The sequence below is a fragment of the Oncorhynchus gorbuscha genome, linkage group LG07, assembly GCF_021184085.1.
Source record: "Oncorhynchus gorbuscha isolate QuinsamMale2020 ecotype Even-year linkage group LG07, OgorEven_v1.0, whole genome shotgun sequence".
NCBI lineage: Eukaryota > Metazoa > Chordata > Actinopteri > Salmoniformes > Salmonidae > Oncorhynchus > Oncorhynchus gorbuscha.
The window spans coordinates 22650700-22675689 of NC_060179.1; the positions used below are offsets into that span (position 1 = coordinate 22650700).

A 24990-nucleotide genomic window follows, 5' to 3' on the forward strand; every position below is an offset into this window, starting at 1 on the left:
TTACCTAGTGGTTTACCTAGTGGTGTACCTACTGGTGTACCTAGTGGTTTACCTAGTGGTGTACCTAGTGGTGTACCTAGTGGTTTACCTAGTGGTGTACCTACCGGTGTACCTAGTGGTTTACCTAGTGGTGTACCTACCGGCGTACCTAGTGGTTTACCTACTTGTGTACATACTGGTGTACCTAGTGGTGTACCTACTGGTTTACCTAGTGGTGTACCTACTGGTTTACCTAGTGGTGTACCTAGTGATGTACCTACTGATGTACTTACTGGTGTACCTAGTGGTGTACCAAGTGGTGTACCTACTGGTGTACCTAGTGGTGTACCAAGTGGTGTACCTACTGGTGCACATACTGGTGTACCTACTGCTGTACTGACTGGTGTACCTAGTGGTGTACCAAGTGGTGTACCTACTGGTGCACCTAACAGTTTACCTACTGGTGTACTGACTGGTGTACCTACTGGTGTACTGACTGGTGTATCTAGTGGTGTACCTACTGGTGTACTGACTGGTGTACCTAGTGGTGTACCTACTAGAGTAACTAGTTGTGTACCTACTGGTGTACTTAGTGGTTTACCTACTGGTGTACCTAGTGGTTTACTAGTGGTGTACCTAGCAGTGTACCTACCGGTGTACCTAGCAGTATACCTACTGGTGTACCCATCAGTGTACCTAATGGTGTACCTACTGATGTACCTTCTGGTGTACCTAGTGGTGTACTTACTGGTGTACCTACTGCTGTACCAACTGGTGTAACTACTGGTGCACCTAGCATTGTACCAATTGGTTTACCTACCTGTGTATCTATTGGAGTACCTAGTGGTTATCTAGTGGTGTACCTAGTGGTGTACCTAGCAGTATACCTACTGGTTTACCTAGTGGTTTACCTAGTGGTGTACCTAGTGGTGTACCTAGTGGTGTACCTAGTGGTGTACCTACTGGTGTACCTAGTGGTGTACCTACTGGTGTACCTACTGGTGTACCTAGTGGTGTACCTACTGGTGTACCTAGTGGTTTACCTAGTGGTGTACCTACCGGTTTAACTAGTTGTTTACCTAGTGGTTTACCTAGTGGTGTACCTAGTGGTTTACCTAGTGGTGTACCTAGTGGTTTACCTAGTGGTGTACCTAGTGGTTTACCTAGTGGTGTACCTAGTGGTTTACCTAGTGGTGTACCTAGTGGTGTACCTAGTGGTGTACCTAGTGGTTATCTAGTGGTGTACCTAGTGGTGTACCTACTGGTGTACCTAGTGGTGTACCTAGTGGTTTACCTAGTGGTTTACCTAGTGGTGTACCAAGTGGTTTACCTAGTGGTGTACCTACTGGTGTACCTAGTGGTTTACCTGGTGGTGTACCTACTGGTGTACCTAGTGGTTTACCTAGTGGTTTACCTAGTGGTGTACCAAGTGGTTTACCTAGTGGTGTACCTACTGGTGTACCTAGTGGTTATCTAGTGGTGTACCTAGTGGTGTACCTAGTGGTGTACTTACTGGTGTACCTACTGCTGTACCGACTGGTGTAACTACTGGTGCACCTAGCATTGTACCAATTGGTTTACCTACCTGTGTATCTATTGGAGTACCTAGTGGTTATCTAGTGGTGTACCTAGTGGTTTACCTAGTGGTGTACCTAGTGGTTTACCTAGTGGTGTACCTAGCAGTATACCTACTGGTGTACCTAGTGGTGTACCTAGTGGTGTACCTAGTGGTGTACCTAGTGGTTTACCTACTGGTGTACCTAGTGGTTTACCTACTGGTGTACCTAGTTGTTTACCTACTGGTGTACCTAGTGGTTTACCTAGTGGTTTACCTAGTGGTGTACCTAGTGGTTTACCTAGTAGTGTACCTAGCAGTATACCTACTGGTGTACCTAGTGGTGTACCTAGTGGTGTACCTAGTGGTGTACCTAGTGGTTTACCTACTGGTGTACCTAGTGGTTTACCTACTGGTGTACCTAGTTGTTTACCTACTGGTGTACCTAGTGGTTTACCTACTGGTGTACCTAGTGGTTTACCTACTGGTGTACCTAGTTGTTTACCTACTGGTGTACCTACTGGTGTACCTAGTGGTGTACCTAGTAGTGTACCTACTGATGTGCCTAGTGGTGTACTTAGTGGTGTACTTACTGATGTACCTAGTGGTGTACCTACTGGTGTACCTACTGGTGTACCTACTGATGTACCTAGTGGTGTACCTACTGCTGTACCTAGTGGTGTACCTACTGGTGCACCTACTGGTGTACCTACTGGTGTACCTAGTGGTGTGTGTGGCCAAAGAGCTCTATTTTCATTTTATCCTACAAATGAAAATACCAGGAGTTTGCTGTACGGCATTAGCAATTGGATTGGAACCGGTGCTATGGCCAGATGACATGGAAATCAGTGAAGGGTTTGGCATCGAAATGAGAATGCATTATACAGAAAATAACACCATACCTACTATATAAAATGGTGGAGCATCTTTGATGTTATGGAGCTATTTTGGATCCACTGGTCCTGGGGCCCTTGTTAAGGCTGCAAGTTGATGAACTTTACAAAGTACCAGGACATTTTAGCCAAAAACCTGGTTATCTCTACCAGGTTAAGAATTGGCTGCAAGTTGGTCTTCCATCAAGTCAATAACCCCTAGCACACATCACAATCCACAAAGAAATAGTTAATTGCCCACAAAATTAACATTTTGCAATGGCCATCTCTGTCTCTGGACCTGAACCCATTAAAAACCTATGGTTTTGAATTGAACAGGGGGCATGCAGACAAAGGATATCAAGGTTCTGGAAATATTCTGTTTCAAGAAATGGTCTACAATATTTCCTAATGTGTTTTCCAATCTCATAAAACCTTTAGAAAAAGGCTTAGTGTTGTTATCCTTGCAAGGTGAGGGGGGTCAATCATTTTGACCCCTATCTTTTTAAAAACAAGTTTTGTTACGTGTTCAACAAAATCTCTTCCTCTAAGCAATTGTATTATTATAAAATAATATAATTTCCCCATTTTTTTAGCACACAGACATTTTTGCTCATCTTTATCAAGGGTGTCAATAATTTTGGACCCCACTTCATATAAAACAGAAGAAAGTCAATACACACTCAAAAACACACACACACACACACACACACACACACACACACACACACACACACACACACACACACACACACACACACACACACACACACACACACACACACACACACACACACACACACACACACACACACACACACACACAGGAGAGGCGGATCATGGCATTTCCACTAATGTTTTGGCTGCAGCTGTAGAAAGACCCAGGATTCTCTCATCTAGGGGTCCACTGAGCAACCCATTCCTTCAAATAATCACAGGCTGCCAAAAGCCATTACCCAGTGTCACAGCTGCATTTGGTGGTGTCAAACAGGAAATAGGAAGACAGACAGGGAAAGAGAGAGAGGGTGGAAAGACAGAGAGCTGACGAGAGTGTGCTCTCACCCTTGTCACTGCCATAACTCGCATCGTGGAAAATAACAACTCAACTCGAATTGCAACAAATGAGGTGGGGGAGTTGCAGGACGATAGGAGAAAAAATTACTTATTTGTATTGCTTTTAATCTTTTTAATGAATTTATCTTATTAACACTTTGTTCTAGCTAGCTATGTGTGTAGGTAGCTATCAAGAGAGAGAGAAAACGGCAGGCAGCCTGGAATCGCAGGGCAATCACTGTGATGGATATGAAGAGGCCACACACACAAACAATAGCAGGCAGTCTCCCCCAGTTCAAGGGGTCCATTCCACCGGGCTCCCCATGAACGGAGGTGGGTCTCAGTCAGATCATTAGGGGGCCTATGAGAAACAGAGCCCAGTCTACACCCGCGTCTCAGAGAGCACAGCGTCAGGCAGGCAGCCCGGAGTGGCAGGAGAAGTGAGTGTAACTTCCTCTAATGTTCCCGGCCGAGGCAGGTCTGGGTCACCCCCTCGCCTGTCGACTGACGGGAGGAGGGACAGATTTGATTGGCCCTGACAGACCTTTGACGAGTAATTGCTCTAATCACTCAGCCGACTCTGTCTGGCAGGCAGCTAGGGCCCGGGTCGTTCGACGCGGCAACTCGAGAGGGGTGGGGCGTGAGGCCCTCAGAGATCCTACCTCCCCCTCGACATAACATGACATGGCGGAGGAGGTATAACCCTGCTCTAATGGAGGTTCCTACTATCAGCTCCTTCTCCTTGCCCTCTTCTCCAAAACCCTCCTCCCTTCCCCCTTTCTCATGATGGCTGCAACTCTGTGGTCAGGGGACCAGTGGTCTGTGTTCAAAGCGGGCCAGAGAACTGTGACGCGGAGCACAGAGAGGAGAGAAGTCCTCATTACAGCAACGAGAGGCTTTGATATGCAGGTCCACTCTCAGCAAACAAAGTCCCTCAGTGACGGTGAAAGACTCGCTGGACAGAGACAGAGACAGAGAGCGAGAGCGAGAGCGAGAGCGAGAGCGAGAGCGAGAGCGAGAGCGAGAGCGAGAGAGAGAGAGAGAGAGAGAGAGAGAGAGAGAGAGAGAGAGAGAGAGAGAGAGAGAGAGAGAGAGAAAATGAATGGATGGATAACCAACCTCCGCTCCCTCTCTCCCACCCTCTCCAAAATAAGAGGGCATCAATTAGGGCCAGTAGGTCTGTAGCAGCCCATCGCTCCAGTGAGCCCCTGAACCGGTGCACCGAGTAGGGGAGAGGAAAGGAGAGGGGGGCCATAGGTATGTATGGCTTTCTGTCAGATCCACTCATAGGTAGCGTCGCATTCATGCCCATTAATTATGTGGGTTGTCAGCACTGGTACAGCCAGTGAGGTTTACCACTGGGAGACGCTGGGTAGAATAGTTAGCAAGATTGCAGCAGGGACGAGACAAACCTGACAGGCCGGCTCCCCACTCACTCTATTTCTGGGTTGGATTAGCTTGACGGGAAGGTGAGGGTCTGGAAATGTGGCACTGGATCGAGGGAGATCCACTGGTTCAGAGCTCGCTCAGTGCTGTGTGAGCAATCAAAACAAAGCCCCGAAAAATGTATTGATACCATGAGATGGACATACAGTATCTCTGTTTTATGAAATTATTAATACAGACAGTCACTGAGAGCTAAATATTGTCAGGTTGGATCAATTATTTTAGGTACAGTATGTATATGACTATTATGGTGTGTGTGTGTCTGTGTGAATATTTCTCATATCAAATAAAATAAAATACAAAAAACAAGACACAATTTAGCGTTTCCTTTGAGACTAGACGTACCCCAAGTAAACAGCTAAATGACATTAAGACCATTGCAGGAAGTATAAACTACAGTATGCAGGACAATAATTAGAACTAATGCATACAATATTTTCAATGATGACTGACAACCATAATGCCCGGACTGAACAGGATGTCCTGATTCAATGTTTCCAGGAAGTGGAGTATCCGTCCGTGCGATGCACATCGCTGCAGTTCCTCAGACTAATTGGATAATGCAGATAGGAAATTAATAGAGGGAGAAAACCTAAATGCATATGGGTTTGTTTTTTAAACTCACTCGCTCTGTGTCCCCTGGGCTTAAATTGAGATAATCGTAGAGCCCCAAAGTTATTCAAAATCCATGTTGCATCTCTCTCTATGGCTTGACATGTTTTAATTTTTATATAGGAGGATATGACTTGGTATTGCATAGAGATATAGTATCTACTGTAATTAAGTTAACTGCTAAGTTGGGCCCCAGTGTGCCTGACAATAATGTACAGAACAGCTGAATGAGAAGACCAGATGCTGAACTGCTCACAAGAGAGAGGAGGAACATTATCCTCATGTATTTCACCTATACCAGAATTTCAGCACACACTGTAGACACTCCACCAACAACATTTACCATAAGGAAAATGTACGGATCATCCATAATCAAATTCCCAGCAGTTTCCATCACCACCCTCCATATCCACGTAAAGTGAATTGTTCCAAAACTATTGCTATGGTGTCTGTGGTTTTGTCCGAAACAAATGGCACCCTATACCTTATATCCAGAGCCTGTGCTCTAGTTAAAAGTAGTGCACTATATAGGGAACATGGTGCCATTTGGAACACAACATGGGTTCCAGTAAACAAGCAAACAAGCCAAGACTTATTTCCCCCCCAGTTCCCCAGGTAAACTCGACCTGATCCTATTCAGAGTGACGACCAATTCCCCCTCAGAATAATGTGAATGTTCAGCCCCCAGCCCAAACCACTGGCCCTCGTGTCCTGCAGGTCTATTGGACCTAAAACAACAACTGAGCACCAGAGACTAGACTCGATCACCCAACAGCACAACAGTGACCCTGATAGGGAGTGATGGTGAGGGTGTAGCCAACCCAGGCCACCTTTCCACCTTTGTCAAAATGGCTGTTTATCACCATTTATTTCTTACAGTATAGGCCAAGGATAGATAACACACACAAAAACAATTACAGATGCCATATCTTCATATGAACATCCTCTGCACAGCAGGAGTGAATTTGAGGTTTAAAAAGGCTTCTAAAGTTTGTAATTTCCACTTTAAAATGTCAGACTTGATTTGCCCTAACAAAAAAATATATCAACACCTAAATAAAGCTATATTATAATCTACATAACAATTCACATTTCCTGTTGCTGCAGGATTATCTTCCTGCTGTGTGAAACTGGCTCAAATTACGATATGGCATCTGTAGGGGTATGTATATGTGTACATGGTCGTTTGGTCACTACAGATGACATTGAACTTGATAGGGGCAAATGAAGAGGGTATCGTTAGTGACGGGTCATTACCCTGCTCAACTGGGGTGTCACAGAGAACGGTAGGAAAATATGACATGGCCGAGCAGCCATCTTGGAGATTGTGATGGGTCTTATGGTATTCTCTATGATTACCTGCCTGCCACTCTCCTTCATAGGGTGGTTGACATGGCATCAACACATGAGGAGACCTGGTTTGATTACTTAATTCATAATCATGATCAACAGTGTTGTAATTGTGACAATGTATTGAATCGTCATGCTAATGTACATCAACCAGAACTCAGTAAATCTGCATGTCTAACTTGAACGAACATGGTTCTCATTATTGCTGTTGTTAGTCTGCTGTTTCGTAGCCTCTCCGTAAAGCCCTCAGCATATTGGACTTCAAAGGCGGCCCAGAATAAATCAAGACCACTCAATATTAACAGTGGCAAATTATTCATGAACCCTAGGTCTCAGGCCTGGAATAGCACCGCAGCACGGCTCGGCGTAGGCAGAGTGTCACAAAGCATCGCAACTAGTAAACTCACACACATATACACGTGATAGTCGCTGCTGCTGCTGCTAAATTAACACCACAGCTCCCTGATTTAAATATGAATCTCTTTCTCCCATCCCATCCTGGTGCAGACAGAGCAGAGGGCTGGGAGGAGGAAAGAAGGGATTGAGTGATGGAGAGAGGGGGACAGCACCCAATACAATTACACATGCATTTTACAAGTGTTACATCTGGTCACGGAAAATCAATCCCCTTTATATAATCAATGAAACAAGTCTGTTTGGAGGGGAAACGTGATTACCGGGTAGGCTGGCTGCGGCTGCAGAAACAGGAGCCCCAGTAATACAGTCACGGGGATGCTCGGAGGGAGTATCGGCGAGTGGTGGCCAGCGCAGCCGGCGTTTATTCTTTTTTAATAGGCGATGGGCCCGGATCCCATCGGAGAGTTTGCTTGACAATCTGACAAAGTTATCTCAGGATAAATGGATTATGGGTTGGTGGAGGGAAAGAAATGGTGACTTGACTTCCCATGTCTTTGGTTTGACGGAGGACGTGCCTGGGAGCGGCGAGTGCTGATGACGCCCGGGGGTCCCTGCAGGTAGATGGGTATAGCCGTATCTGCACACAGACCCACTACCAGCACATCAGATAGCTTCATGTTAGCTTGATTAAAAGGAAGGCTCCAATGACAGACACACCGCAGCCTACACCTCGATCACCGGTCCAAAATGTTGACCACACCCTGCAATAAATAACACCCACCCGCCTTGACCATTTCCCTAACAACCGGCCCAGTCAGTCATGGGAACAGGAGAGAACCCATATCATAGGGTCTGTTTCTGTCATTTAATTATTCTCCTGATAAACTCACTTTTTGTATATCTCTGTCAGTTTACCTTCTCTCCACAGCCGGTGCTCGCTTTTGTTTTGTTTTTTGCCACTAAGGAAATTGGGCCCCTAAATGTCCAAATTGCTCCACTTGCTTAAGTCAATAAGGACCTATGTGAGGAGGCTGGGAGAGGATGAGTGAAGCCGGCCACATGACAAACATTGAGGAGCGTTGTTGAGAGGCACAGACCTTTGGCACACATACTGCACACACACACACAACCATATCACTGCACGTTGACTCACTAAGCCTAGACGCCTGAGTACAAGTGGTCATGATGCAGGAATATATGTTTTTAATCTTACACTGTCTTCATCCATCAATTCCAATGTCGGCCTACAGCATTTGAACGTTTTCACTTCAAACAGGAGGGAATTACAAGGAGTCAAGTGTATGTGTGGATAACGATATGCTCAGCTTTGTGCACATTGAAATGGGATCAAAAGAGTTCCTGATCAATAGCTGGCTACACATGTGATCTGTACAAAACAATTTAAAGACTACATATCGGGATTGGGCTTATGGTGGTGGCCTGTCTGAACTGGGACTTATATGAAACTGATTGTTCATTACAGGGCTATTTCATGGTATTCGTCACTTTGCAAGCTTCTGTCTTTCATTCAAGGAGTGTTGGAATGGCCTGAGGATATAGTCTACTTAGAGCTAGAGTGTTGTCATGCCAATTCCCAATGATTTGCCTTGTGTGTTTTAAGACTTTGAAAAATGGGAAAATATTCTGCAGATGTAACAGGGTACATTTGATATGCCACACAGTATGCAGAAAAATTACAATTCTTACATTTGTGTGTGATAATACAATTAAAATAATGATTCTTATGATCAAGCAATGTTTTTTATTCAAATGTGTTCTATATTAATAATTGTTACAATTATTGTATTTTATAATAAAGGTATCATATTGGTGTCATAATAACAATGCTATTCTTCATTTATAATCATAACTCCTGGTTGTATACAATACAAAAAGTATATCTGAAGTAAATAATACACAATCCGGTGTAAATGTCAGACAAATATATAATACCACCTTGTGGGCCTAAAGAACACTGCTGTGTCTGTGGATTAGAGGGAAGAGACAGTATCCACAGATGCTACCTGTTTATTCAAACACGCTCAATTTACATCTCTGCAATGCAATCACAGGATGTGAATAGTATTGAACTTGGACATGTTTTCAAAGGACAATTAAAGCTAATAATGAACTATTCTAGCCAAAAAGTCAATCCAAAGCACAGTATATTTGTATAGAGATTTGTCAGACAAGATCCTCCAACTCAGAATGATGCATCTGAATCCTTACTAAAGATGCCACAAAACATATCTTTGTGTCTCTCCATACTAGAGGTAAGCAGCTGGGCATGCTGGCCTTAAATATCCACTATACACCCCACATTGCTCCACTATAACCACTATAATGGAGGATGCATTATTTCTTTTTCCTTCAGTTTGTGTCACAGGTGAGGCCTGGTGGATTTTATCATGGCTGCAGCACCATCTGTCCCTGGGCTGAAATTGCCAATAAAGATGGCCTCATATAGATCATGGTGGCTGGTGGGGGCTGGAGGCATGTCAGCCAGAGTCAGACCATCGCCTGAGAGTAGGGGACAGTCGAATAGGAATAACCCTGCTCTCTCTCTCTCTCTCTCTCTCTCTCTCTCTCTCTCTCTCTCTCTCTGTTCTCTCTCTCTCTCTCTCTCTGTTCTCTCTCTCTGTTCTCTCTCTCTGTTCTCTCTCTCTCTCTCTCTCTCTCTCTCTCTCTGTTCTCTGTTCTCTGTTCTCTGTTCTCTGTTCTCTGTCTCTCTCTCTCTCTCTCTCTCTCTCTCTCTCTCTCTCTCTCTCTCTCTCTCTGTTCTCTCTCTCTCTCTCTCTCTCTCTCTCTCTACCTCTCTCTCTCTCTCTCTACCTCTCTCTCTCTCTCTCTCTCTCTCTCTCTCTCTCTCTCTTCTCTCTCTCTTTCTTTCTTTCTCTCTCTCTCTCTCTCTCTCTCTCTCTCTCTCTCTCTCTCTCTCTCTCTCTCTCTCTCTCTCTCTCTCTCTCTCTCTCTCTGTGTGTGTGCTATAATGATCTCTTCTCAGTAGGGATATAGTGGACACAGAGATAGGAGAGACAGGCCATGTGTCTGTGCTTTCCCTTCTGACCTCCAGAGGTAGTGAATCAAAGTAATGGGCTAAAGACATAGAGATAGATGGAGATGGAGGGAGAAAGAAAGGCAGCATGCCTGGCTTCACCTCCAACACCTATGTAAGAGAGGGGGTCTGGACACTGACCGCAGTAATATGTACAGTAATCTACTAAAACATAGTCATGTATAGGGTACTGTAAAGACAATGTGAGTCCATTGCCACCATCAGGAAGAGAGTGATATTGAGATCAGTCACACTTGTAGAAGATCAGAACAACAATGTCTGTCCAGAAGAAAACACTAACGTGAGACAAAGCTTTTCTGATTAATCCATATTTATTCAATATAACTGAATACTAAATCAACCTATAAGAAGTTGAAATAGTGAAATAGGACACTTAATGTCAAATAACCACTCATAGAATAGGAGTTTTATGGGAAAAAATACATTATTTTCATTTACAATGATTGGTTTCTGTCAGATAGCTGTGTCAGCCATTATGATTAGAATGTTCCGGTGTGTGTTGATGCCCAGTCACACAACAGCTTCCTCTTAAATCTGCTTGATAAAGTTTTGGCCTCTTAAAACGGCCATGTGCTGTGTCTAATCATAGAGGACCTCTCAGATGGAGATCTTTTTGAAAGAACCACAGTGCTCCCTGCTGGCTGAAAGAAACATTGCATACAACAGCAAGTGAGCCCTGCCTAAGCTATACACAACACAGTTCAGATGTGTGTGTGTGCGTGCGTGCATGTGTGTGTGATTATGTGTGTCTTAGACGTGTAATAACCCAAGTCCATGTTGCTCACATGTCAGGTGTACACACATGTGCATGTGTGCGCACATTTGTGTCTGTATTTCAAACCCATGTTGACTGTGTGTACTTCACAACTCTACATGGGAGTCTCTATTACCATCCTCAGGGGCATAGTGAGAGCACAGCCACAATAGTTTTCACCAAGAATTTGTCTAAATCACAGAGGGAGAACCTGCATGGCCAATGGGCAACTTCAATAAAGGCAATCAGAAGCTATATGATCAAAATCCTCCACCAAGGTTCATTTTTCTGAGGGGACATGGCTGAGGGTTAGGGAATTCAGAGCTTAATGAATAGTCTTAAGTGACTGTTGTTGGATGAGAGATGCACTCTGGAATGGTACTGTGAGCTGGTACTGTGTCCCCCAGCGCGTCCCACAGCATCTGGCTGGCATGCAGCGAGGAAACGGAGAAACTGTATTACTTCTCTCTCCTTTCTCCAGGCTCACACTCCTCCCTGCATGTACCAATGCTAATCTCCTGTCACAAATGTTAAGGGAAAGACTTGAAATGCCACAAAAATGTCATCTTTCCACCATGTCGGCCTCTCATCTAGCCCCCCACCCCACCCCCAAACTCACATATGCAAATGTGTGTGTGTGTGTGTGTGTGTGTGTGTGTGTGTGTGTGTGTGTGTGTGTGTGTGTGTGTGTGTGTGTGTGTGTGTGTGTGTGTGTGTGTGTGTGTGTGTGTGTGTGTGTGTGTGTGTGTGTGTGTGTGTGTGTGTGTGTGTGTGTGTGTGCGCGTGTATGTGACAAGAAGGGACCAGCTTCTTCTTGCCGTGGGTTGTTCTTGCTGCGCGGGGGAAGGTTGGTACGTCAGTCCCTTATTGGGACACCAAGGCAGGCCTGGAGCTCTGGCGTTGATACTCTCTTCAGTCCTTCCAGCAGGAGAAACCAGAAGACAGCAGTCAGCGTCGACTACTGACATTTGAACACTGAAATAACTATTTTCTTCGAAGTTATAAAAGGTGTTACATTTGTCACAGTCTGAGCTTATGGCCATTACAGAGTCCAGGAAATAGAACCTCAAAATCTTTATGTTATATTACAACAAGCTTACACTGATACACAAAAAGGTTACATCCCAGGTTTGTTCAACCACAATCATTTGTGAAAGCTTGCCGTATTCTCTCTGGTGTTTGGGTAAATGTGAGACAGATAGGAAAAATAAAAACTGGATGCTGGGGTTGGATTTCAGTCTCTGTCTCTTTCCATCACAGGCTTTTCTCTAATTGTCACACAGCCGCCCTATGTCTGTGCCCATGTTCGTTCCAGCTTGGCAATCCAAGGTAGCACCAATACACAATTTCAACAATCCGTGCTGACAGTATGCATGTCTCTTCTCACGACCGATCCTCCTCCATCTCGTGCAGCTCTAGATTTAAATATCCAGACGATAACCTTACAGGTTATGAATGGTAGCAGGGGAGACAGCTCTGCATAGGCCCTACATCCAAGCCAGACAAATCAGTGTAACGGGGGAAGAGATATCACAATTGGGGTATGCGGATGCCCCTGGAAGCCCCACGGCAGTATGGGTGACCCCGCGATATATTCTCTTACTAATGTGACCCTGGATTATGTATCACAATCGGCATGAGAAATACTCCCATGGGCTATAGATCGTCCTCCGCAACTGGAGATTGTTGTCCTCAGCACATCTGTGTTCAGACAGGATGTGGCAGCTCCAAGGCATTTGGTAGAGGAGGCACTCTTTAACGCTGCAGGCTTGCCTTTATGAAATCCCTACGAGGCTAAACGTGTATGACGTGCCGAAACACACAAACAAACACACACACAAAAGGAAAAGGGGAAAAACAGTAATTATCCTTACCTTGTTCTGTGGCATCTAATCATTTGTGATAGTCTGTGTACTCATTCTTATAATTAATTTGCATTCTGGGACAGCTTTTTTCTCCAAATCAGTTCTAAAAATAACGTTTGCAATTGCAGATAAAGTGCACATGTAGTGATGAGGTCAGGTTGTGTGCATGGATGTGTGTAAGGTAATAAACATCAGCAAGAATGTTCCATCCAAGGCCCTATTCGTACTAGAATCATAAAGAGTTCTTATAATCATATTGCTACAACTTGGCTAGATGAGGTTTTAGGTTCAAGTCAAATAGGGGTGCTGATATTTCTCCTGTTTCACTTGCGTACAACTGTATAACCTGTACAAGTGCGTGGGGTGAAATGGACATTTGTTTTTAACATATCCCACTTCCCCTGAGACACTGGAGTCACAGCTATTATTGACAGCGACCAAGGTGCAATGAGGGTTAAATGCCTTGCTTAAGAGCAGCGCAACATGTTTTTCACCAAGTCAGCCCGGGGATTCTAACTAGCAACCTTTCAGTTACTGCCTAACGCTGTAACCGCTAGGCTACCTGCCTTCCATCTCATGTGCTCACTGCATATTGGGCTTTTGGAATACTGTATTTATTCATTCCTTATTTTACTGTAACCTCATAAATTGACTGAGAACACATTCTAATTTACAGCAACAACCTGGCGAAGAGTTGCAGGGGTTCTACTTCATGTTATGGTAATGCATGTAACGTGCCAAGCCGGACCATGGTAGAGTTTTTACCACAGGCAGTAGCTTTAAAAAAAATCCTGTTTAGAGTAACTGCCCTCCACGTCACATCAACCTGGATATTCAAATATATGTGACAACCAGGATGATGACTGACGGGAGGTAGTAGCACGCAACACCTCATCGCAGCAGTCACTTCCTATGATGTCATACACACACCTGGCCCTTATAGAGTTAATAAGCAGAGTTTGACTGACATCTGACATTTCATTATGGACGAGTCATAAGGAGACTGTACAAATCGAAACAGACATGACATACAACAGTAGAGCAAGGAGACACTGCGAGACAGACATACCAGGAGACACGGAGGCAAACTTGCTGCCGGACTTGGGGAAACTCTAGACCTTCACTGTCATTTTGATTTAAATTTCCACAGATTTCATACAACGCAGTGAGGAAACAAGCATGTTACTATGAATTGTAGGCCCCTGTATGCTTCCCATTGTTTGATAGATTGAGCTGTAGGAAGGGTTTGAATTACTGGAGTGACCTACAGTACACTCCCATAAGACATTAGGGAACCCCTATACTATTTACATGTGTATTCCCATAAGTATATTGATACGTTGATTGTATTACATCACACATCTTCACCCGCTTATAAACTGGAGCCAAGACATGCTGGAAAATAACATATCTAAGCCAGTCTCCTTATGACTCGTACATAATGAAATGTCATGTCAGTCAAACTCTGCTTATTAATTCTATGAGGGCCAGATGTGTGAATGACATCATAGGAAGTGACTCAGTTAGTAGAGCAAGGCACTTGCAACGCCAGGGTTGTGGGTTCAATTCCCACAGGAGACAAATGTATGCATTCACTACTGTAAGTCGCTCTGGATAAAAGTGTCTGCTAAATTACTCAAATGTACTGCTAGGGTTGGTGTGAAAAGGTTAATTGATCAGACTGAATTCAAATGAGACTAGCATTTTATGTAGGCGTACATTCACGTACAAAACAAGAGTTGAATTGATTAAAACCTCTCAGTTAACACTATGCCTTATATTAACCAAATACCAAGATTTGTAAACATGAGTTATCCATCCACCAATTGAAAACCTTTAATGTGCCTCAGTTGTTTTTCTGTGGGTGCAATTTTTACTCTGCTGAAATATTTTTGGATTAATCAAGGTATAATTTAAGATATATATGACAATGTTTAATTGTTTAATTTATAAATTAAACAAATAAACATTCTTAATTTGATCATTCATGTGTAAGCACGTTTTAACTACATAATAAATACATTATTATGTAACGAAACATTCATGGAGATAGTATTCCTATACTATAAAGTACATTGATCTGATGCAACGTAATGAAACGAAATAATAGCCATTTTTCATGTCACCATTGGCTGAATTTGTTGTCGATTTAAATCTAGTGGGCAGAAGTGAGTCATTTCAACCAGTCCTGTACCATCCCTCTTGTCCCATCGTTTGCAAAGATGTCGTTGAAAGAGCTATCCTCGCTGGAAAAGGCTTTAGGATTGAAAAATACTAACAAATACAGTACTCAGGGGGATAGGAAGGTGAATTTGCCATCTAATGGTTTCGGTTACAGTTATCGATATGTGCTAAATAAAATAGAGCTTACCACATGAACAGTAGGTTAAAAAGAGTCGTGAGCACATGCTAGCTACGAAGGTAGCTAGCTTGCTAATGTTAGCATGCCACTATACTTTCATTAGAAAAGCAAGCTAACGTTACTAGTTAACAAGACAGTAGCATGTTAGCTAGTTCTATTTTAGCGAATGCAGGTCACGTAGGAACAATGAAGCTATAACTTTACCCCATAGAAGTTGTAGAGTAAATGTATAATCATGTTTGAGCTAAGCTGTGTTATTAGCCAGCTAGCTAAGCTAACATTGAATGAATCTGCTGCCTGTTTGTGCCATGTGATAGCAATCTTAGGTTGGCAACGATTTATGGCTCTAACTCATTTCAGTGGAGTGCTATACTGACTCAACAGCCTTCATTACAATGTTAGAAACACATACAAGTCACAGGGTGTAGTCAACGTGACTGCATGTGTAAGCACTGAAATACTGTGTCTTGTTGACAAGTCACTACAATACAGACACTGACATTGTGTCCATAACTCTTATCAGGCGAATACTAAATGTACACATTGACATTCTCTCCCATCCAGGTCCCAGTCCTGCAGAGTATTAATGGACCAGCTCTGGTCGGCTTGGTGACCATCGCCACTCACCTGGTCCAGGAGGCCAAGCGGCCCGAGTTGCTGGGTGGGTCAGCAGAACACAAGGCTGTAGTGCAGCAGTGGCTGGAGTACAGAGTCACCAAAGTGGACGGATGCCACAAAGAAGATATCAAGACCATACTAAAGGTAGAAACAATAGTAAAGATTATTCTCCAACGTTTTATAACTTCAAATCATCCAAAATTAGAAAGTCAATAAATAAAAAATACAGTACCAGTCAAAAGTTTGGACACACCTACTCATTCAAGGGTTTTTGTTATAATTTTTTGCTATTTTCTACTTTGTAGAGTAATTGTGAAGACATCAAAACTACGTAATAACACATGGAATCACGTAGTAACCAAATAAGTGTTAAACAAATCCAAATATATATAGATTCTGCAAAGTAGCCACACTTTGCCTTGATGACAGCTTTGCACACTCTTCGAATTCTCTCAATCAGCTTCACCTGGAATGCTTTTTCAACAGTCTTGAAGGAGTTCCCACATATGCTGAGCACTTGCTGGCTGTTTTTCCTTCATTCTGCGGTCTAACTCATCCCAAACCATTTTAATTGGGGTGAGGTCAGGTGATTGTGGAGGCCAAGTAATCTGATGCAACACTCCATCACTATCCTTCTTGGGTTACTACATGATTCCATATGTGTTATTTCAAAGTTTTGATGACTTCATTATTATTCTACAATGTAGAAAATAGTCAAAATAAAGAAAAACCATTGAATGAGTAGGCGTGTCCAAACTTTTCATTGGTACTGTTTATCGTAGTCAGTTTTATTGTCCAATGTAAATGTGGACCCACTGTTTTTCTACCATTGCTGTCATATGGGATAGACAGGCTTAGCGAGCTGTGTACGGAGAGGGTCTAGAATAGCAGGGCCTGGGAGAAGCCCCTGAGCCAAACTCGCCAACCCATGCTCCACCAGCCATGGCCAGACAGTGTGTGTGGCTCATTAAGGCGTGGGGACATGAATCTAGTCTGATATATGGCCCTTCAGTGACATGGCAGAGATGGGCAAAGCAGTAGACGAGAGACCAGGATGGGAACACACTTTACAGTGTAAGTCTTTAATGGGGGGGCCGCTGTGGCTGTCGACAGCGTGAAAGTGATATGAAGCCACTGGTTGGCTGGACAGGTGCCTCTCGGCATTGACTGTCAGGGTGACATGCCGCCATGGCATTACTGAAAAGTTCTACTGATCCAGGATGTGTATGTGGACAGGCCTTTAAAAAAATGTCATGGTGCCACTTACAGACGTTAGCCCTGAGCCCGGCTCTGTGCCTCCACTGGCTGCTACAGCTGTCCTGCTGGTTCACCAGAACTCTTAACAACATACCAATAATCCCAGAAATTAAAGGGGTCAATGTGGGCCACAATAGCATCCGTTTTTTTGCACTTGTAAATTCCACCGTGTGAACAGTTTTTGTTGATTTTGCAGAAAAACAGCCAAAATGTTTGATTTGATTTTAATAGTTACACTTTGGAATCAATTTCATGGGCTGGCCTTAGTCATACCGTTGATATAGAAAACCTCACGTTTTGGAAAATAACACGTTTTTCTTCAGGAGCTAATGTTCTACCTTGTGCAATAGCTTATTCTTCACTGGGACCAGAAAGTGCCCTTCCTTCACTATGGTAGAATAGTCATGGTGCTATAACCCACAACCTTTGTGTTCTAGTGAGGTCTAGTAGCCCCAGTGAGTACATGGTCCAAGAAGGCTTGGACAGACTGCGGTTGTGGGGGGGGGTGGAGGCGCAGAACCCAGGTTCTGAACTCCATGTGGGGGTGGAGGGGGAGCCGTCTCCTGTCCGGCTGGGCTTCCATAGCTGTAGGGAAGGTAGGGGTTTGATTGTGGCAGTGGAGTCTGCTGCCTTCATGCCTTGCTTGGCAGCACACTTCGGCTGCACAATAACTCCATTAGCCCTCAAGACGCTGTATGTGCAGTACAAGTGCTAAAGATGGTTCTGTCCCTTGGGACCTGCACAACCATGCGCCCCCCCCCCTGCATGCACACACACACACAGCCCCCGTGTGCTTTGTCCATCCAGTTTGTGGAAGGTTCATTAGATTTGCAGGCGCCCAAGTCAGTCGGGAGAGAAGTGGGCCACGTGTAAGGCATCTGCGCTAGCCGGAGTGGCCAGAGTTGTGGGGATGCCATGCCACGGCAGGTAAATACATATCCCCCCCTCAGGTGGTACATTATTCACTTACAGATACCGCGCTCTCCACTCATACGTGCGTATCACGCACTCCCAGATAAATAGGTTAAATAGATTTCAGGCCTGTGTTGGCTCCACCAGCCACCATCTTGTTTTTCAACTCTTTTGACTGTTAAAGACTTTATGTGGATATTTGGTCTCTTTAACTGTGGATATGTCATTATCACCCCATCACTGAAAGTTTGGTTATTAAAGGGATTTCAGGAAAATATCCTGCATGTGTTTTCTCTAATAATAAATCTTCTATAGTTGATGAACTTCCTTGGTCAACTTTTTCTTTTCTCTGATTCAAATGTCTAATCTGGTTGTTATGATATAAACAAAAAATGCTTAGATAAAGTCAAGAATCACATTGTAGTGATTCTGTGACCCTCAAGACAATTCAGACCCCTTGACATTTTGTTATGTTACAGCCTTATTTTAAAATTAAAGAGTTTTTTTCCCCTCATCAATCTATACACATACACAATAATGACAAAGCAACAACTGTTTTTTAGAGATTTTTGTACATTTTATAAAAAATAAATAAAAGTGAAATCAAATTTACATAAGTATCCAGACCCTTTACTCAGTACTTTGTTGAAGCACCTTACAGCCTCGAGTCTTCTTGGGTATGACACTAGAAGCTTGGCACACCTATATTTGGGGAGTTTCACCCATTCTTTGCTGCAGATCCTCTCAAGCTCTACCAGGTTGAATGGGGAGAGTTTGATCGGGTTCAAGTCCAGACTCTGGCTGGGCCACTCAAGGACATTCAGAGACTTATCCCGAAGCCACTCCTGCGTTGTCTTGGCTGTGTGCTTAGGGTTATTGTTCTGTTGGAAGGTGAACCTTCACTCCAGTCAGAGGTCATGAGCTCTTTGGAACAGGTTTTCATCAAGGATCTCTCTGTACTTTGCTCTGTTAATCTTTCCCTCGATCCTGACTAGTTTCCCAGTCACTGCCGCTGAAAAAACATCCCCACAGCATGCCACCACAATGCTTCACTGTAGGGATGTTGCCAGGTTTCTTCCAGATGTGACGCCTGGCATTCAGGCCAAAGAGTTCAATCTTGTTTTCATCAGATCAAAGAATCTTGTTTCTCATGGTCTGAGAGTCCTTTAGGTGCGTTTTGGCAAACTCCAAGCAGGCTTTCATGTGTCTTTTACTGAGGAGTGGCTTCAGTCAGGCCACACTACCATAAAGGCCTGATTGGTGGAGTGCTACGGAGATGGTTGTCCTTCTGGAAGGTTCTCCCATCTCCACAGAGGAACTCTGGAGCTCTGTCAGAGTGACCATCAGGTTCTTGGTCACCTCCCTGACCAAGGCCCATCTCCCCCGATCGCTCAGTTTGGCCGGGCAGCCAGCTCTAGGAAGAGTCTTGGTGTTTCAAAACTGCTTGTATATTAAGAATGATGGAGGCCACTGTGTGCTTGGGGACCTTCACTGCTGCAGAAATGTTTTTGTACCCTTCCCCAGATCTGTGCCTCGACACAATTCTGTCTCTGAGCTCTACGGACAATTCCTTCGACCTCATGGCTTGGTTTTTGCTCATGTACTGTCAACATGTACTGTCAACTGTGGGACCTTATGTTGACAGGTGTGTGCCTTTCCAAATCATGTCCAATCAATTGAATTTACCACAGGTGGACTCCAATCAAGTTGTAGTAACATCTCAAGGATGATCAATGGAAACAGGATGCACCTAAGCTCAAGTTCAAATACTTTTGTGAATAAGTTTTTAATTTTTCATATATATATTTTATACATTTGCAAACATGTATAAAAACCTGTTTTCACTTTGTCATTAAGTGTGTAGATTGATGAGGGAAAACATGTGGGAAAAGGGAAGGGGTCTAAATACTTTCCAAATGACCTGCGAAAAACTGTAAAATATCATGCAATTCTAATTAACTTAATGATCCACCAAAAGTCATTTCCTTAAATTCTTTCCCTCATGCAGGACCTCAACAGTTATCTAGAAGACAAGGTTTACCTGGCAGGAAATCAGTTCACCCTAGCCGACACACTCATGTACTACGGAATTCATCACGTCATCGTAAGTCTAGCGTCCAATAACCAAACAGAGCCGACTTCAATCAGAGTTTAATTTAAAAAGCGGTTTGTCAAACGGAGCTCACAATTAAAAGAGTCATATGGTTAAAGGGCATGAGAGAGAGAACTTGACACAAGCAGAAAAGATGAGGCGCAAATTGATGTCTTTAGCCCAGGCCAAGGAAGAAGTTTGTTGGCCCCTGGAGGCTGACAGAGAGAAACAGGGGATCATATGTTGAGAAATGTCAGCGGTTGTGGCGGAGATGGATCGTTGCCACCAGCCACAAGGGAGTCAGTTTAGTTTTTTATCACAGTGGTTAGCCTCTGTCCTGAGGTCAGTCAGCAGCCCAGTTCAGGGGAGGACTATCATAGCTACCGAACACAACTGGTATGATTTTAGACTCCGTTTCAGGTGCAGTATAGCTATCTTAGACCAGGCTTTGGCAGCCTCACAATGAACCTGAAACAGGATTGTCTAATATGTTCACATCATTTTGGTGTTATTCTCTTCGTCTAGCAATTACACTTGTTTTGTGGGGAAAGAAATGTGAATTAAGTTACAAGCAGAGTTGCGTCATTAGTTTGGGTACAAGCTAATTATAGCCAGAAAGATGCATTTGCTAAATATAAATGGAGATTCCTAACATTGCTCGATATTTCTAATGTGAAGGTAGTGTCATTCTCAACTTTTAAACAATGTTAGATTTGTATAGTATGGATCATCAGTGGTAAAAATGAATGTCCCACCTCTCTGTCCCAGGTGGACCTGGCAGTCCAGGAGAAAGAGAAGTACATGAACATGACGAGGTGGTTCGATCACGTACAGCACTACCCCGGCGTCCGGCACCACCTGCCCCCCGTGGTGGTCCTGAGGAACAGAGTCTACACCAGCGGCCACCACTGAGGTTTCCTGCCCCGTCAGGGTGCACTGCTGGCTGCCAGGATGGCCCAGGGCGGACTTGAGGGCTAAACAGCGGGGTGCTGACATCTCATCCTCCCCACCTACCCAGCAGTATGGGCCCCTCCCTCGCCTTCAAGACGTTCTGTGTCTTTTTGTTGTTGTTGTTGTTGTTGGGAGTCTGTCTGTTTTTTTTTATGACTGCAGATGCTGTCAGTGTCAAGGTGTAGGGATATTCTAGTGATGCTATCTGAAACTGGCTCCCTGAAAACATTCTGGCTGGTGAATGGCAGTAGGGTTTGCTGATACCTGTCAGCAATTCTTGTCTTTTCACTTAAAGGGATAGTTCACTCAAATTACAAAATGACATTGGTTTCCTTACTCTGTAAGCAGTCTATGGACAAGGTATTACAGCAATCAATAGTTTAGTTTCCAATGCACTGTTAACACGTGCTAATGTTTTAGCGTTTGTGGCACAAATCCCATTCAAGTCATAGAACTGATATTAGCATTTTTTGTTATTAATCATCTATGATTTTGTTGAACAGCACAAACAATTTTAGATACTTTGGATGATTTAGACATGATACGCTAAATGGGCTAATATCAGTCCCTTGACTTGATTGAGATTTGTGCCCAAATGCTGAAATGTTAGCATGTGGAAACAGTGCCAGGGAAACTAAAAACAAAGCATGGATTGCTGTAATACCTTGTCCATAGACTGCTTACAGGTTAAGGAAACCAATGTAATTTTGTAATTTGGGTGAACTATCCATTTAACCTAAGCCAAGATTGTGAAAAATTATTATTAAAAAGTACAAGTGAGTTAATAGTTTGCAATGTCGCTTTAAAAAAAGTCCCTCTTTTCCAATTTCAATGTCTCAACATGTTACTTAAACAAAATAGTTCCAGTCTGCCCAACTGTGTTCAACTATGTAATCATCATCCACCACAGATCCCAGGTCCATTATCAACTTTCCGTCCTCATGAATTTATTCTTCAGTCTTAGTTTCTCAAGCTGCTGTTCCACCAGCAGCGTGGGCAGCAGCCTCTAGTTCAGATCAGAGTCACTCGAATCAATCTGTGTGTTGATGCTGAAGGGCAGAGGGCAGACTACCAGCTGCCATAGAGGCCACAGCGTGCCTCTGTCCAATGCCAGAGCCCTGGGTGACAGCCACGCATTGTGTGTCATTTCACCCTCTTACCCATGGGGAGAGGGGCCCAGGGGGTGGGAAATCATTTTACGAAAACATCCGAGCGATAATACACACTCGCACCACTCACACAGCAGACTGGATTTAGCCATTAGCTCTGTCAGTGGTAGGAATCACAGCTAATATATATATATTGAAATCGCTGTGTTTGCTCAACAAAATAGTTGGGTAATATTTGTCTTAATTGTGAAAACTTTATCTGATGTGTCAAACTGTTAACTGGTTTACATTGTTACACTTTCATCCAGCCTGTGTTTTGTCATACACTCTTCTTGGCCCTCCTAGTTTTCTGATATGTTCTTCCTTATGACGGCTGCTGCTTTAATGCTATGTTTTTGTGTTATTTAAGTCTACAGAAGGTTGTCCTGTGCCAATAAAAATCAAAGGGAAACAAAGATAATCTTCATCTCATGAGTCTCATCTTTAGTTTTTATCAATCGCTTATGTAGAATTCAAAGAATTTGTTTTTAAAATTTGGTGGGTCCATCGATTAAACAACAGCAAACAAAGTGCTGTGTGTTCCAGAAAGTGTAAACTTGTGAAAGCAAACATCCTGCAGTCATTTGAGCAGAGGCCTTGTGACTAGATAAGAAAGAACATTGGCACTACTGGACCATAATAGAACCACTGTCCTGTTGTTTATTTCAGTTCCATTTAGATATTATTGCTGCTGCTGCTGAAGAGAAGCTTAACACAGCATGTCACGCTTTATCTTTGAGGTGTCCGCTAGATTGAGGAGACTGAACTTAAGAGGGCTTTTGTTTTATGCATCTATACTGCGTAGACAAACTTGGAAGTTATACAAAGATTTCTTTGATGACTTATAACTCATGGATTCGCAACGAACTCGAGGATGTGTAACAACGAACTTGAAATGACTTTTTCAGATGTTTTGTGTGCTGCCGTGACTATTGCCGTAATGTCAAAATGGCAGTGTCATTAGGTCTTCCAGCTTTGCAGCTGATGATCAAACCAAAGCCAAGACAAATCCATAGATGAAGCCACAGCAGGTAACTCAAGACAGCCCAATTAGTGTCAACCTCTCCCCGGTCATCTGAAGACAGAGGTTGCCTCCTCTACAGGGGTGGACTGCCACAATGAGCTCACATTGAGATCTTCCCCCACATGGCAGACGAGGCAGCCTTTATTTCCCCCACCCCCTGAGGGGTCAGCGATAGTTCAGGGGTCAATTGGCTCGGTGGATCAGCAGGGTTCACTGATGACTTCAACTCTCACCAGGAGTCATCTCTAAGTGTGTGAACCTGACCAGACGCCACCTATTGCTCACTCCTCTTCATGGCCACAAGGGGTTTCTCTGTGGGAAGGGCATGGAGGCAGAGTCCAGAGCCAGGTGAGGTGAAGTCGCCCTACGGACAACTATCTGATGAATGACAGCTCTACTGGGTCTTACCGTTTAAAGTGCAGTGAGGAGAACCACAAGTTCCACAAGCAAGATCATGTGGCATGAAAGCAGTTTTGCCAATAAGTCCTGTCATGAAGTAAATGGTGCCAATCTGAACTTGTAAAAAAGGAAGTGTGTTCCCACAGATTCAGGCAGTTTCAATAACTGGTGCCTTAGTACCATCTTCCTAATGAGAGGCAAATGTGGTGGGGTATTCCCATCACGTAACACCCCACGGTGTTAGTCAGAGTCTGCCATGTCGGCGACAAAAAATAGTTTATGTCTTGTTAATGAGGTCGAGAGAGCGGCGCATCCGACGGTACGTTTGTCCCTGATTGATTAAATGAAACAATCAACACTGCGTGGGGGCGTGTTAACGTGTCGTAAGCGCTTGTGACAGGCATTGCCTTATCCTCTCCTTACAGATAGTGACAGTTCTACCATGTGCCCATAAAGATGGCATCTGATTGTCAATTGCAATTACACAAGTGCAGAGGCAATGATCAGGCAGGTGGGGGTCATTTTCTTTGCACACTTTTAAGTTCAGTCATTGGTTCAGACTTTCAGGGCTTGAGGGCAAGTTGGGAAAGTTATTTTGCTGCACTCTCCTCTCCTCTCTAAAGGTACAGAGGACCGTGTGAGACTAAGGTGAGCAGGGGATACATTCCAAGGTTGGGTGTATTTCTCTCTTTGTCTGTAATGTTTATGTTGAGCTTCTATATTAGAAGCGTGGAGTCTTAATGCAGCTTCAGTATTATAAGCAAGCTTCAGGGAGGTAAACACTGAATGGGGGGGCAAACACTAATCTTGTCACAAGTTATATATTTTTTTGTCTTTCTTTTCTCTGGGGTGCAAGTACAGCCATGCCGTGGAGCACAGAAGGAGCCCAGGTGTGTGGCGAGGAGTTTACGAGACGCACTCACTCACTTCATCAGTCAGAGAGGGGCGGCTGATTCAGCCTAGGTGCTGAAGTACATGTGTGCATCCCGGGGCAATGGGATCACACCTAAACTCAGGCACGGATGGCAGACTGCTCCAGAATTAGCCTGCCTCGCTCGCCCTCTCTCTCCCCCAACCTGCCTCAGCTGCACACACTTCCTGGCTGCCGCGTTCTGATTTCCTGGGTGTGTGTGTGTTTTCATGCGCTCATTCAGGGGGTTGTGGATTTGGCTTGGGGGCAAGGGGTGAGTTCGAGGGGGATGGGAGGAGTGCATACCGTGCAAGAAGCAAAGACAGCAAACTTCCCTGTCTGGATAAGTTCAAATAATGGGCCTCTCAGTTCTCAAGTGTGGATTTGTCCTGCGCTAT

At 44.0% G+C, this 24990-nt stretch overlaps 1 protein-coding gene across 2 annotated transcripts; it reads left to right on the plus strand.

Moving 5' to 3' along the window:
- Nucleotides 1-15087: 15087 nt before the first annotated feature.
- On the plus strand, nt 15088-22675 carry eef1e1 (eukaryotic translation elongation factor 1 epsilon 1). 2 transcript variants are annotated; one of them, XM_046355829.1, is made up of 4 exons: nt 15088-15225; nt 15846-16043; nt 20077-20172; nt 20929-22675. In XM_046355829.1, the coding sequence occupies exons 1-4, from the start codon at nt 15142-15144 to the stop codon at nt 21070-21072; spliced, it is 522 nt and encodes a 173-aa protein (XP_046211785.1). In that variant the 5' UTR covers nt 15088-15141; the 3' UTR covers nt 21073-22675. The 2 variants fall into 2 exon arrangements, with proteins under 2 accessions (XP_046211785.1, XP_046211786.1); XM_046355830.1 differs by lacking the exon at nt 20077-20172.
- Nucleotides 22676-24990: the final 2315 nt, after the last annotated feature.